This window comes from Mustela putorius, unplaced genomic scaffold (assembly GCF_011764305.1).
Source record: "Mustela putorius furo isolate JIRA1106 unplaced genomic scaffold, ASM1176430v1.1 tig00000145_pilon_pilon_pilon, whole genome shotgun sequence".
Taxonomy (NCBI): domain Eukaryota; kingdom Metazoa; phylum Chordata; class Mammalia; order Carnivora; family Mustelidae; genus Mustela; species Mustela putorius.
In genome coordinates, this window is record NW_025421294.1 from 3,780,471 (window position 1) to 3,795,370 (window position 14,900).

Here is a 14,900-nt window from a genome sequence, read left to right on the forward strand (position 1 = left end):
TCTCTTGTTTCTTCTCCCCAAACCGGTTACTGTTAACTCCCCATCTCAATTTGAAAGCAACCCCTGAGCAAAAGGATTGCCTTCAGGAAAGAGTCAGAGCCCTATTTTTAAATAGGAAATGAGTATCATCGGAAAGCCCACTGGGGTTAGAGCTTCTACCAGAGTACAATGATTTAAGGCTTACTCATCCATCTTTTCCACCCGTCATCCTTCACAATCCTCAAGCCAGCTTCTCAAAACACAGATCCTCCTCAAATCCTTGAAAGGCAATCCAAATCCAAATCCCTTGGATTCTCTTCCACCTCTTTCTCCACCTTCATGTTTTCTTACAATCCAACAAGCATGCCCCACTCCAACCACACTGGCAATGCCTCTTCTCTCACCCCATTTCTACCAGCCCGAGTCTTGCTTGGCTTTCAGCATCTTGACTAAGTGGCTCCTTCAAACTCTCCCATACTTTCCTGGTTGGAATGAACCCTTCTCTACCTTGCAACATCATGGATAATTAAAAATAACAAAAAACAAAAAACAAAAAACCCCAACATTCACAGTAATCTTCACTACACAGTTTTTCTAATGTGGCTATACTTTGCTTATAATTGGTACTTGAGGCCAAGGACTCATATCTTTTTTTTTTTTTTTTAATATTTTATTTATTTGTCAGAGAGAGGGAGAGAGAGCAAGCACAGGCAGACAGAATGGCAGGCAGAGGCAGAGGGAGAAGCAGGCTCCCTGCCGAGCAAGGAGCCCGATGTGGGACTCGATCCCAGGACGCTGGGATCATGACCTGAGCCGAAGGCAGACGCTCAACCAACTGAGCCACCCAGGCGTCCCCAAGGACTCATATCTTAATCTTCACTATCCCTATAATGATTATAGATGTAATAAATAAGTTATATCTGCCATTTCCAGGTAAGATCTGAGATAAACTCTTGCACACATACTAGAGAAGATATATCCTAGACTGTTACTAGCAGCATTATTTGTAACAGGGAATGTAAGTAACGGGTAAGTTCAACTTTAGGGAGAATAAATGCTGAATGGTTCTGAAAGAGGTTAAGACACATAGCCTCAAAATATGGCATCCTGACCAACAGTATTTTAAGCTGAAGAAATAGGAGAAATGGCATGTGCAGGAAGGTTCTGTGGATCTGCACTTAAAGAAAAGGAGCGTCTTGATTCCTGAAGACAATGGATAGAGATTGCAAATGTACAGCTCTTGCTCAGTTTGCCCCGGTTTACTAGAGTTAGCTCATTTCTGCCCTTTCCTCGCACAACTTTTCACTCTTCCTCAAACCTAGCATCAATTCACTCAGTTCAACCATGTCTCTGGGTTTCCATTCCCTCATGAAGGCTCCTGTGTCATAGACATCTTCATTAAATAAACCTGTTGCTCTTCTCTTGTTAATCTGTCTTGGGTTAGAAGGCTCCCAGTGAAGAACTTAAAAGGGCAGGGAAAAAGGTATTTTTCCTTCCCCAGAGTTCTGAACACTGATCCTCTTCATGTGAACTAACACATCTGCATTACCCAGAGATAATCCCAACATAGAAACCTGTCTTGCAGGATCCACAGATTTAGAAATGGAGAAATCAATAACTAAAAAAGGATCCCATATAAAAAAAACTTCTCAATTTCAGTGTCCAAACACTCTGAAAGAGAGGATGAGGTTTGGGCTAACTTATCAGAAAGAACAAAGTACTGATAAAACAAAAGGAAAACCAAGATAAGCGGGAAAGCCACACCTGAATTTCAAAATGCTTGGATTATTTTAAGAACCAGCAAGAAGAAGGAAGACACAACTCAAGAAAGGGTAAGTCGTTACCTGCATGAGCAGAGAGAGGTGAGTGTGGTCGAGGCAGTGCTGGTGACTGTCCATTGCCTATCAAGCTTTTCCGGTTGCTTGTTCGGCAACTGTGAAAAGGAAAAACAAAATCAAAGTTTTAAAAAGCACATATAATGTCACTAATGTCCAGGAATATTCAATATACACAGATACTAGAGGTTCAGCAACCTATCTGCTCAGGCTGCGGCTTAAAGCTTTGCAAGTTAATACGCACTCAACTAATATTTGAGGGGTGGCTGCACCCTGAATATTAGAAAATATAATGTATTCATATTGCATAACACCGTCAATATGTTTCACTACCAGTGAAGTTGTAATTAAATGCCTTCTTTCTGCTCCCGACTGCAAATAGGTGACACGCCATACACCCAAGTGATAAATTAATGATTCAAATCAGCAAACCACAGGTAGCATCTCTGTTGACATGAAATTTCTAATACAAAATTACATGCAGTGAAGCGCAATGACATTCATCTTACAATGATGCACTAATTAAAAATCTAATTATTTAGACAAATTTCCTATTTGTGCCTTTTGTCAATAGAGCAGCTGATGCCCAAGATGTATTTCACTACTGATTCATTTTTCATCTTGAATACTCCACTCAAATTCCTCAATAAGGTAAATATTTTGGAATCATAAAAATGGACCCTAGTTGGTATTACAATAATAGTGAAAGCCTTTTGCCAAAGGCACACTACCTACTCTTTTTATCCTGGGTACCCACTCAATAGAAACAACCTGCTACATTCGGGCAAAGGGCAACTACTCTTTCCTGTTTCTGCCTGGACCAAGTTATAAAATACATATTTGGATTCGCAGATAACTCTCACAAGCAGCAAAGAATAAGATAAACATGAAACTGGCTGATGATGACGCGAAAATGATCTCCCCTTCATGTACTTTTCCTTCAGTGCAGACTGGCACTGCATTCTCTATTAGCAATAAAGTAGTGAGAAAAAGGGGAGTAAAATCCAGCAGGTCACCTCACCAAATTCACCTATAGTAAGGTTCAGGGCACTGTCATTCTATCCTCCTACACTTGGGCTGCCCTCAACTACCACTGAAGGTTTATCATAATCTCTTCTTGAATTCAGAATATACCTGTTTTAACAGGCGCTTCAAAGAGAAGTTTTCACCTGACTTCCAAATTAGATACCATAGACATATTTGAGAGTTTGCGCGGAATATTTGAAAGGAACATTTCTCAATATTCAAATAATACATTTAAAGACCAAACTCAATTTCTTTCAGCAATATTGACTTGGGAACCAATCCTCTCCCTTAAAAGTTTGCTGCTTATTATCATTTGTCAACATTCCCTTATTTATAATTTGTTAAGGTCAGGCTGCATCATTTTATTTTCCTTACTGAAGCAATCAACATCCCTTAGCATTTCTGTGAGTGTAATTAAGATCACGTTTAGCCTTAAAGAATTGCTGATTAAGAATAGACCCTTGATACTTAATTATAAAGGTGGACTGTGATACTATCAACTCATCTATCAAGAACTATATATGACCTATTAAATTCAAAATTCATAATCATTAAATCAGATAGTATGATTGTTTTAAAAAGATACTTTATAATTTATTTAGTGTTAATTCAAATTGATGTCTTCTTTCATTCCAATACAGGAATAGTAAACATATCATCTTGTTAATGTTAATAAAAGAAATTACAAATGACAGATTTATACTCTGGAAATCTCAGCCAAGTTATTTGTTAATTTAACCAAATTAACTGAAATATGAGTTAACTGCTAGAAAGATGGCTGTATTATTTTTTACATTTAGCATTTGATCTAGTATATGTGCTGCCGAAGCGAGCACTTTAGCATTTGATCTAAATCACTTATGAAGATTCTCTCTTGACATTCAATTACTAATGTTTATATATGTAAATAAAGTTTTCAGTAAATGTAAATCAATAGAAATAGTAACCTAATGAGGGATACAGGTGAAACATAAGAACTTAAAATCTAAAAAATGGTATTTCTTGAAGAAAACCTTAAAAAATTGAATCTTCCCAACAAACATATAGAATAACTAGTACACTACTATGGGCAAAATAAATAGACAATGATTTAAATTTAAAACAAAGAAAAACAAAAGAAATTTTCAAAATTATGTCAGTTACTTAAAGCCTACCAAGAAAAGGCAGGAAAGTTCTGATTTTAAAAATGTGATTAAAAAAAAAAAAAAAAAAAAAAAGAATCACAAAGAAATCTTTAAATAAAACCCAGAAATAGAATACACTTGTTTGCTTACTGTAAAAAACATTAAAATACAAAGTATAAAAATATGGTAAATTTAAATTACATTCATCCTTTGTTTGCCTACTCTCTAAAAAGACAGTAATCTTTACAAACTAATGATTATGAATGCAATTTAGAGCAAAAGAAAAAAGGATTCTTCATCTATGAATATGGGAACAAGGAAAAAGTTAAAAACAAGGCAGAGGGAACATTTTATACAAAACCTTAAATAATCAGAGGCATATCTTATTGACAAATGTTACGAACAATCAAAGTCGAAACGGTCTTCTCTAACCTCTCTATGATCTTGAGCATGAAGGTAGAGACAGTATTAAAATTAAATAGACTTGAATCTCTCAACAATCAAACAGGAAGTTTTTTAACATGAAATACAAAACCAAACTTTATAAAAATACAGATTCCTATGTATTACATCTCCATACTCATGAAGTAGTGCCTTGGCCTCACAAATAAATTTATTTATTGCTAAAATCCTTAGGGTAAAGAGGAATTTTAGATTGTATTTAACCCCAAAATACCTAATTCTTGAGATATATATATATATATATATATATAGATATATATATAACATAATATTGTATCTAATATATGTATATATATGGAAATACATATATATGTATATATGTATACATATATTATATATACACATGTATATACATATATATGTAATATCTGTATATATATTGTATATATATGTATATATATGTATGTGTGTATGTATGTATATATATATATATATATATATATATTAGTGTAATATTAGTGCTTTTAAAATCCTGGGGTCCCAGTGCCTGGGTGACTTAGTAGGGTAGGCAACTGCCTTTGGCTTGGGTCATGATCCCGGAGGCCCGGGATGGAGTCCTACATTGGGCTCCTTGCTCGGCAGGGATTCAGCTTCTCCCTCTAACCTCTCCCCTCTCATGCTCTCTCTCATTCTCCCTCTCTTAAATATATAAATAAATAAAATCTTTTAAAAAAATAAAATAAAATCCTGGGGTACTCTGTGATATTCTGTAGACAACTTTCCATGGGTGGGGGAGGGGACACTGGCATTCATCCAATCTCAATACAGCTTGCTTCCAATAACCCTGACATTACCTCATTTTATTGTTCTAGGTACCTGGTTCCCAATGAATGAATTAAAATCTGGTTTTAGTGGCACCTGAGTGGCTCAGTCAGTTGTGCACGAATCTTGAGCTCAATTCAGGTCTTGATCTCAGGGCCGTGTGTTCAAGCCCCACACTGAGCTCCACGCTGGGGGTGGAGCCTAGTTAAAAAAAAAGAATTAAAAAAAAAAATCTGATTTTAACCCCTAGTAAAACAATTTTTAGCTGGCAGGACCCATGAGCATTTACTATATACACCGCCACTGCACCTGACACTGCCCACAGTGATGACACAGGTACAAAATGCTGAGTGGACCTCTGGGGTCATCATTTATTCCTCCAGGTTGTCCTGCAGGCGTAAGGAGAGGCTCATGGTATCCAAGCACAAAATGAGCTCCCCACATGGTGGTGACTATGCCACACTCATTTAATCCATAAAGTGAAGAAAGAGGAGATAGATACGCTGCCCCATAGACAAAATTCAGGTTCATTCCTTTATCCCCAGCATGACTGAGTCCATTCAGCCTTCCTTGCTTTTTCTCAAGCAGAGTCATCCCAGGAAAAAAAACAGGGGATGTCCTGCCAGTTAAGACAGAACTACCACTTCTACCGCAGCAGAAAACTCAACTTGTTTAAAACTGATCCTCGTCTAAGCTTGTAGAACTGTTTCCAGTTTTTGGCCTTTGGAACAAAGGTCATAGGATTGCAGAAGTCAAACTGAAGAATGGTCATACACCCAAGTTTCAGCTCTGCATCCCATAGTGCATTCTCTCTGCTCCACTCTTCAGAAAAGAATGGAAGCCCTTTCCCCTGACTCTGCTTGGATGTGGGAGCCAAACACAGGAATACCCAAAGAGGCACATTCGCCTCTTTGGTTCTCTGCCTGGAGCAACACAGGGAGGCATGCCGCCTCTGCAGCACATGCGCACTTTGTGCCATCAGTTTGGAAGGTGACGCAATGACACAGATTCTTTTTTGCAAAATTGCAACTGAGCCCAAGCAGCAGCCAGAGACAACCTGAGACCAAGGCAAACAGTAGACCAGGATAGAGAATGAAGATTTTGAGAAAGTACTTCTTTTTACTTCATTCTTTAGTTCCTCCACCCATGCACGAACTATACACACGCAACACGCACACAGTACAACAAATACCGCTGACCATGGACCTGGGATCTGAGAAGAATGGGAAGTGGAAAGACAATGGAAGTACTTCGGGGTGGGTGCACTAGGAAGCAAGGCAGGGAGAGACAGAATGACCTGGAGGGACATCACAGCTAGATGGGCACAGGGTGTGGGCATACTGTAGGGTGACACCAGGCTAGCACAAAAAAACTGTTTTGTCTGCCTGGTTTTGGGCTCTGGCAGGTGAAGTGAGGATTGCACAGGGCATGCCTCCTGCTCCGAGTTCACCGATCCGATCACAAAGCATTCTACAAGGAGCTGGTCCATTTCCTAACCAACACCAACAGGGCCTCCCATTTGCCAGGAAGATCAAGAGATCCTGTATCTTATTTTTATTTATTTTTTCTCAAAGTTTTTTTTGTTGTTGTTGTTGTTTTTGAGAGAGAGCACGCAGAGGGAGAGCAAGAGAGAGAGGAGACTCTCCATTGAGCAAGGAGCCCAATGCAGGGCTCGATCCCAGGACCCTGTGATCATGACCTGAACTGAAGGCAGATGTCCAACCGAATGAGCTACCCAGGCGCTCTGAGACAGGGCCCGCATTTTACCATCTAAGTCAGGCCTGACTCAAAAGTGAGGTTAGAGAGGAATGTGATGTACATATTTTGGGTCCAAAGCAATAATATTCTTTATCTGTGCAGGTTGTCCTTATGCTGAGGACTCCAATGAAGGGCCTGGCAGGACCGGCAAACCTCTCACATCTGAATCTGTCACATCTCTCCTGGCCAAAGAACCTGTTAATTATCCCCAACCAGGTGTATGAAAGTGGAAGGTCCACCAGACTATAGCCTTTTGCAACTGTTCTGAGTAGCTGAGCTCCAGCTTCATTTTAAATTACACTCATTTTGAGACATGAATACTCATCACGTCTGACCATAGCAAGACACACGGCAGAGGGGAAACCCCAACAGGCAGTAATTTCTAACATTCCGAGCTGATTTGAAAGGCCAAAGCTCAGGATGACGTGTGAACAGCCATGACTGAGGGGCAGTGATCATGCCGTGGACTGCATGGAGAGGGCCCCAGGAACTCAGATGCTAGGCTGTAATTTATTAGTTCATCTTGATGAAAAATCGGATAAATATGCACAGTGGACCAATTAAAGACCAAAGCTTTACAGGATGTGAACATCTGTTATTCTGAATACCTTAACAGAATCAGAACATCTGAATATTCCTTCAACGAAAAGGAAAGCTCCAGGCGAGGAAAGGGGGCATGACTGTGAGACAAACGGCCCGGCTCGTGGGGCTCGGCTGACTACATGTTATAAACTGGGCCGGCTTCCGTGTCCCTCGCTGTACAGGGAACGGGCTACACCAAGGGAGAAAAAGAGTGATACATTTATTTTTCTTTTGTCTAAGATGTTTTAAAAAAAGAGGACATACAGAAAAATAATCATCTCCACCCCTTGGCATGAAGAACTGTATCATTTTGTCCTATTTGTTCCTAATCACATAGCGGAGATAGGGGGGAAGTGTACCCTTGGACATGCAAACCAATCAATATTTTTCTACTCCCCAACCAGAGAACTACTAAAAATTGTGGCTTATATCTTTTTTGGAACTTGACCACACACACGTGCATCAGATGAACAACACCTCTGTATGTGTTTACAGTTTCACGAGTGGTTTCCCATACCAGGAAGAAATGACAAAGATGGGGGAGTGCACAAAAGGGATGAATGGCTTGCCTTTCAATGGCTCATTAGGCTTTATACCGTGGACCACCCCCCCTACCATCACCCCCGGCAAGGACTACCTGATTCTCTAAGAATGGACAGCTTCCATGGTCTTTCTTGACTAGACTATTTAAAAACTCTGTAGGGGGAGAAGTTAAATTATAGAAAATTGGTAGTAAGGCAGGGATTCTTGTTCACAAAATGCAAATGAGTTTTGTATGGTACAGACATAACTCATAATCTCCATGGAGAGATGATCCTGAACACTTAATAGCACTGTCCTACAAGATATTAACCAGTTCTGCACCTACTGGCAAATTCATGTCATCATTCCTATTGTGTGTGTGTGTGTGTGTGTTTCACAATCCTTTAATCTTTTTTAATAGGTTACTGCTACCCTCATTAATTAGTAACAAATAAAATCTTTAACATACGGTCATTTTATATTTCTAGGACAGTCGTGTTTTTTGACTTTCGTATAAATTACACTTTAGCTCACACTATAAATTATAGGTATGCTGCAACTTACTTTTTTCACTCAACATGTATTTTTGAGATTTAACCATGGCAACATAAATATATGGGTCTAATGCATTCCTTTTTTAGATTATTCACTTGAAGCAAATTTTAGAATTCTTAAAACACACTGAAATTATATATATCATGGACATTTCTTTTTCCTTTTCTGCAACACGAAAAGATCACTTCTATGTGTTCGCAAATTGAAATGCAAAAGCCTTGGGAAGTATCTTTGAGGCTGTATTTTGAAAGAAAAATTATATTAAGCACCATAAAGCAAATCTTCCTTAAAAATCTGTAGACACCCTCCCCCAAATCCTGCTTATTCCTTCAGAGGCTGCTCTGTCCCCATCTTCACTTCTGCCTTCATACTATTGTCTTCTCCCAGAAGATTTATAAATCAGTCCTCCTAGGCACTCAGTAATTCATTCAACAAATTACTTTTTGAATCCCTAGTACATGCTAGATATACTCTAACTAGTAAAAATCCCTGCTACCCTCCAGGGGCTTCCTTTCTGGAGAAAGAAGCAGACCGTAAACACAGTAAATGAGTACAATTTATACTATACTATAGGAGATGGTGAGGACATTTATGGTGAGAGAGATAGCGATGGAGAAAAAGAACATAGGAAGTAGGTCAGAGAGTGGGGAGTGCTGCTGTGGGCCATCACAGTTGTACAGAGGTGGTCAGGAAAGGCCTCTTGGAGAGGTGAGGAGTGAATGAGACCAGAAGGAGGAGGCGACAAGCATTCACAAAGAGAAGGAGAGGCCCTGAGACAGGAGTTGAGTGAGCCAGCAGCAAGTGGCCAAAGAGACAGGGGAGAGAGGGCAGGGACAGTTCTGTAGCAGCGTGCGAGGCCCGGAGTGTGAAGTTTCAGTTTCTAGCCCAGGTGGAAAGGAACGGTGCTGGAAGGTTCCAAACATAATGTGACTTTTGTCTAAAGAGGAAGGTTCAGGCTACTAGATTGAAGTAACCAAAGGAGGAAGTCAGGAGGCCAGTTAGGAAGTTAAGCTGATGTACTCATCAACTCCTGTGATTATGGTTTATAATATTTTATTTAAAAACTAACTTTTATCAAAAATGGCTCCCAAACTCAATGTAAGCATGATGCCAGCCCATGCTGTCTTGTACAGTACCAAACAACAGGAGAAAGAGCCAGTGCCCGTCGTGGGGGCACGACCAAGCCTGAGTGCTACCAGCCTCAGCGTAACTGCACCAACACCATGACCTAGTTCCCGCAGTCATTCAGGGAATGTAATAACGACTACAGCTGATGTTATCGGCTGGATACTCAAACTTAACTTTCCCATTAGTGGAAAAACTCCTTTTTCAAGGCATTAATTGTCATGGAAATGAAGAGTTGTTCACACTGTTTTCACCTAGGAGCAAAAAATTGGGGCTGATTACATACCTAGAAGAAGGCATAGGTCTCCCAAGCTTTAAAAAGTTCTCAGGAAAATCAACAAGAAAAAATATATATTACTGTATACAGTACTTCTTGGACATATATCTAATCCTTTAAGATAACCCGTAATGAAGTCTGGCCCAATTTTCTGTCTTCACAGAGGAAGAGAGGATATTAGAAGACACTATTTGGTATAACAGATAGCAATGGAATGTCCTTTCCCACAAACAAACTACTATGAGAGATAAGAACATGAAGAAAACATTCTCCAAGTGTTTCAAGTATAAATGAGATAAGAATAATTCACAGATAACTGACTTCTAAGGGCAGAATCTGAAAGACAGGTACAAAACAAAATGTGTTGCTGTTTCAAGTGTGACACAGAATCCCAATCATCCTTGAGACCTATTTCCATAAATAATAAGCACTAGAATTTGATAGTATATACCATGCATGGCAAACTGTCCTTCCATTTCATAGGTTTTCTCTAAATAATCCCTTCATCTCAGAGATCTGCCTGGCATAAAATATTCTTACATCCTCTTCCTTTTTAGTCTGTTTTCTGACTGTCTGAAAACAAGACATAGCAACGCAGCTATTTCTATGTGGCTGACATGGTGAGTTCTAATGTTGTATGTGGGCCACTCAGCTGATCGGGGGCTGACATTCACCACACTGTTTCAGAGGGATCCTGGCAAGCAGAGTACCCAGCCCGGAGTCACTCATTTGTTCAGTAAACATAACTGGGTATTCTACATGGAGGTTATAATCTAGGAGGGGGGATGAGTTCCTTGACACCAAACATTGTATTTTATATACTAGCGAATCTCTTTGGGTACCCAGAATGCAGAAAATAAAAATGACTTCAGTAAAGATTCAGTAAGTATTTTTGAATGATGAATCCTTAGTTAATTAACTTTAATCACTCAAAAATATTTACTGAATCTTTGCTGAAGCTGTTTCCAGTCGTTAAGAAGTTTATAATTTAACTTGGAGGACATAGTGTCGCTTGGAAGATTCAACTGATCCAAGATGATATAATACAGTCTAATACTACCTCATTGATCAAAGCCATGTAACTGAAAAAACACAAAAACTGATGGGACTGTGGCGCTGAATCTATGGCATGACACATCTTTCTGGAACAACCTACATAACACGTTGTTTTGAATAAAATTACAATGGGATAATCAGTGGAATTAAAAGAGGCTTAAATGACTCAAAGTCAAAGAGGAGCTGGTAGTGATAGGGGTATTTATAGAAGCAGGGTGGCGCCGAACTGCTAAAAATGTTAGAAGTAAAAAGTAATTCAAGTTGGGGGGGGGACCCGAGAAAAAAATTTTTAGTGCAATTTATCTGCAACAAAATCTAGGAGGTACCTAGCCCATATGCCCTTCAGAAGTCCTCAGACTTCCATCTATCTAATAAGGACAGCTGAGGGCTAGGAAAGTCAACAATGAGACACAGATGACTTGTGAACTTATGATTGCTCAGGGAGGACACAAAAGCTCAAACCTACATGGAAGACACAAAGTAAAGACTGTTCCTACCTGAGATGAGGGTGCGAAGAGAATGTTGGGAGGGCAAGGCGATTAATTTTGACCTAGGAGTTGAAAGACATGTTTTGTATCTTGGGAAACTGCTCCAAGGGTGATCTAGCCAAAACACTGTATGGAGTCATTCAAATCTATGGTGTCATCTATCCTGCAAAGCTGAAGAGCTGCTATCACCTGGCTGGGCCCACCTATGGCTAGGCTATCAGACTGGCAAAGAGAGACAGATTGGGGGGCGGTGGCCCTGGTTCCATAACTGGGTGAAGGGCTAGGGTCGAATACTTTTGAGACTCACACAAGCCTTTGGTTGTTCCCAGGGTGGCTGCACACAGGAACCAAAGGTTAAGTGAACAGACCTACTGGGGAGTTAAGAAAGAATAAACAAAATACAAATACAAACCAATGTTTCCCTAAACTTCCACTGTCTGTGTGTGTGTGTGTGTTGCAGAAGGGGGGTGGGCTAATTTGTGACTTAAATATTTTTTTTAAATTCCCATGTTTCATACTCAATATGGATGAAAATTATGACTTGATATGTTTTTTCCTAAGGAGCAGAAAACCAAGTGCAAAGTCCAACTACAAAAGTTACTGTTAATCAATTTAATTTAATAACATTGAACTATTCTCAGTTGGCCAATGATGAGGAAATAAATTTTTAAAAAGCCTTAGATAGTGTCAGCAGTACCAAACCAGAGTAAACTCATCACATTAAATCCAATGTTCTGATCTGCCTTTCCGGAAAGACCACAATAAAGTTTTACTATGAACTTCTTTCTCCAATAGCTACTGGTCTCTAATTTTTATCACTTTTAAGAAATGCTCCACACCTTTAGAAAGCTCAATGGTAAGATTTTCTTACTTCCAAATTTTACTCGGGCATATACAGAACAGCTGAACTGCTGTATGTAATACTGTTTTACCCACTCCAGACTTCTCCATCCAGAAATGAAATCTCAGCTTCACTTGCTATACCCAGACACTTTCAATTTGGTGGATATATTTTAGTCTGGTAGGGTAATTTAGCTACAGAGCTAAACACCCCCCCCCCCAAAAATCAAAGGCTCTGTTCCTTCTTCCTGGTTCAGAGGATCTTGGGGCCACTTGGTTCCGACCCACAAAAGGGAGGCGAGTTTGCTTCTGTAAACACCCGATCTTTCATGAGACTCAACAGAAATGTATGTCAGACATGGGATGAGCAGCACGACTATTTAACACCACTCCAGGTCTAAAGCATTCTGCATTTGCCACGATTTGGCAGAACGGCCTGCCCAAGAGTGAACCGCCCCCGAGTCCACGTGCCTCCAGTCAGAACACAAACGCACACGTGTAAGGCCGACAGCAGAGCTCCACTTTGTTCTCTTCCGCGAGGAAAAGTCATGTGGCACAAAGTCATTATCTCTCTGTTCAGTACGTTTTGTTGCTAGCTGTGCCTAATTCTGTATCTTGCAAAATGACATTCTGTGAATGACAGGAATGTCAAAACTGTGGTAATGGGCAGGAGTAGAAGAAAACATTTCCTAGATGGAGAAACAACAGGAAAACTGCCAAATGGATGTGAGCATTAGTTGTGTGTTCGTCCCATACTCACACCCCACCCCTATTTGTTCTTCATAGGAGAAGGATGGAGCCCTCTAAGGAGGGAAGAACAGCCTATCTTGGTGAAAAGGGAGGGGGTGTCAAAGCATGTTTTCCTTTAATTAACTGGACAAATGTCTTTTTCCCCCCCTCCTCATTTGTATTCACTGATGTTTTCTTAGTGGGCCTCTCATTTTGCAAAGATGAAACTGGCCACAAGGCATCGATTCTCTTGGTAAAGACAGGAGGGCTGGAGAGATACCAGAAGATGCTGACTGGTGAGTTTGTTACCCAGTATTCAGTGTGGGTAGCCAATTCACCTTGCTCTTGCCATTTGGGGGCTGAGCAATAGAAGAGTAGCTCTAGAAGATGACATGCTGTCTGCCAAGGCAGCGTGACCAAGTCGTGGTAAAAAGGGCCAAGGATGGGAGGTCAGGTGGCTCTCACAACCAGGGTACCGTCAAAGTCGGAACTCTGCATTAGACAGAGAAATACATTTAACTACGACTTACATGGGTGTATAAAAATTCTATCCCAGAGAGAGAGAGCTAGATCTTTTTAAGATTTCATGGAATGCTATAAAATGTAAGGACTTGCTCTTGGTAGATCGGTTTTCCGATTCCAACCCTCTTAAGCCCCAATTCACCATCCTGTAGAATAAGGATAAGAATACGAACTACCTCAGAGAGCTGGGTGGAGATTAAATGAGATAATGCATGTAAAGAAACTGTCATCACAGCACACGGCACACAGCAAGTGCTTCATAAACAGGAGTTGTCCAAATAAGACGTTTTGGTCTCTCTTGCGTATGTTCTTTCACGCGTCGATGTTTTAGTACCTACAGTGCAGCGCTGAGGCTTTCCCTCAAGGCTCTTAGAACAAGAGGCATTAAGATTACCCACAGAATTAACTTCTAAGGGCAGGACAACGAATTACGTAAAAGGTAAAGAGGCTAGATCTAAGGCGACAGGACTTGATGACAGCAAATGAAAATACTAACAGTTACAGAAAAAAATGTAGCAACACAAAGGCTTATCGGTTGGCTTTTAGAAACACAGAGAAACAAAAGCTGCGGAATCACAAGTTCAAGTGTCAATCCAAGCACTGACCAAGGGCTTCAAACTGGCAATGCCAAGGTGGAGGGACGTATAAGGGGCCCCACCCATTCACTGTTTCAGACCAACTGTCAAAACCATGTGCATCGGTCCCCCTTTGCCCAGGGCCATCCATCATTTCGATCACATAGCGACCATCCTCCCCAAGCAACCTTCTGGCTAGCTTCATGGAGAGATATGCCCAAACGTGAACAAAAACAGCAATAATAGTAACTGCTAACTTTGACAACTACTGAATACATGCCAAGAAACAGTTTAATTTTCACAATCCTGTGAGGTGGGATTTCTTTTTATCCCTATCTAGCAGATGTGAAAACCAAAGATCTGAGAAGTCTAGAGGCTTCTCTGACAAGATCACACGAGCAGTACGAGGCAGAACTGGAATCACATCCAGGCAGTCTGCCTTCAGAACCTGTGCTTGCAGTTATCTTGTGCAAGTGTCTATAAGACTGAGAAAAAGAACTCTGAGGGGTTTAAGCTCATTAATGACTGTATTTATTTATTTTCAGGATTTTGTTTTTTATTTGTCGGCGAGAGAGAGCTCACAAGCAGGGAGAGCTGAATGCAGAGGGAAAAGCAGGCTCCCTGCTGAGCAAGGAGCCAGATGTGGGACTCAACTTCAGGACCTTGAGATCATGACCTGAACC

The 14,900-nt window shown here is 40.3% G+C and overlaps 1 protein-coding gene across 11 annotated transcripts in view; it reads right to left on the bottom strand.

Annotated features, from left to right (window-relative positions):
• The window catches only part of MAST4 (microtubule associated serine/threonine kinase family member 4), a 562,814-nt gene that overhangs the window by 120,891 nt on the left and 427,023 nt on the right, over window positions 1-14,900 (bottom strand). For all 11 annotated transcript variants that reach the window (XM_045075267.1, XM_013062463.2, XM_045075266.1 and 8 more), the window contains one exon: window positions 1,824-1,912. In XM_045075267.1, the coding sequence (XP_044931202.1) occupies window positions 1,824-1,912 (89 nt within the window). The remainder of the gene's footprint in view (window positions 1-1,823; window positions 1,913-14,900) is intronic.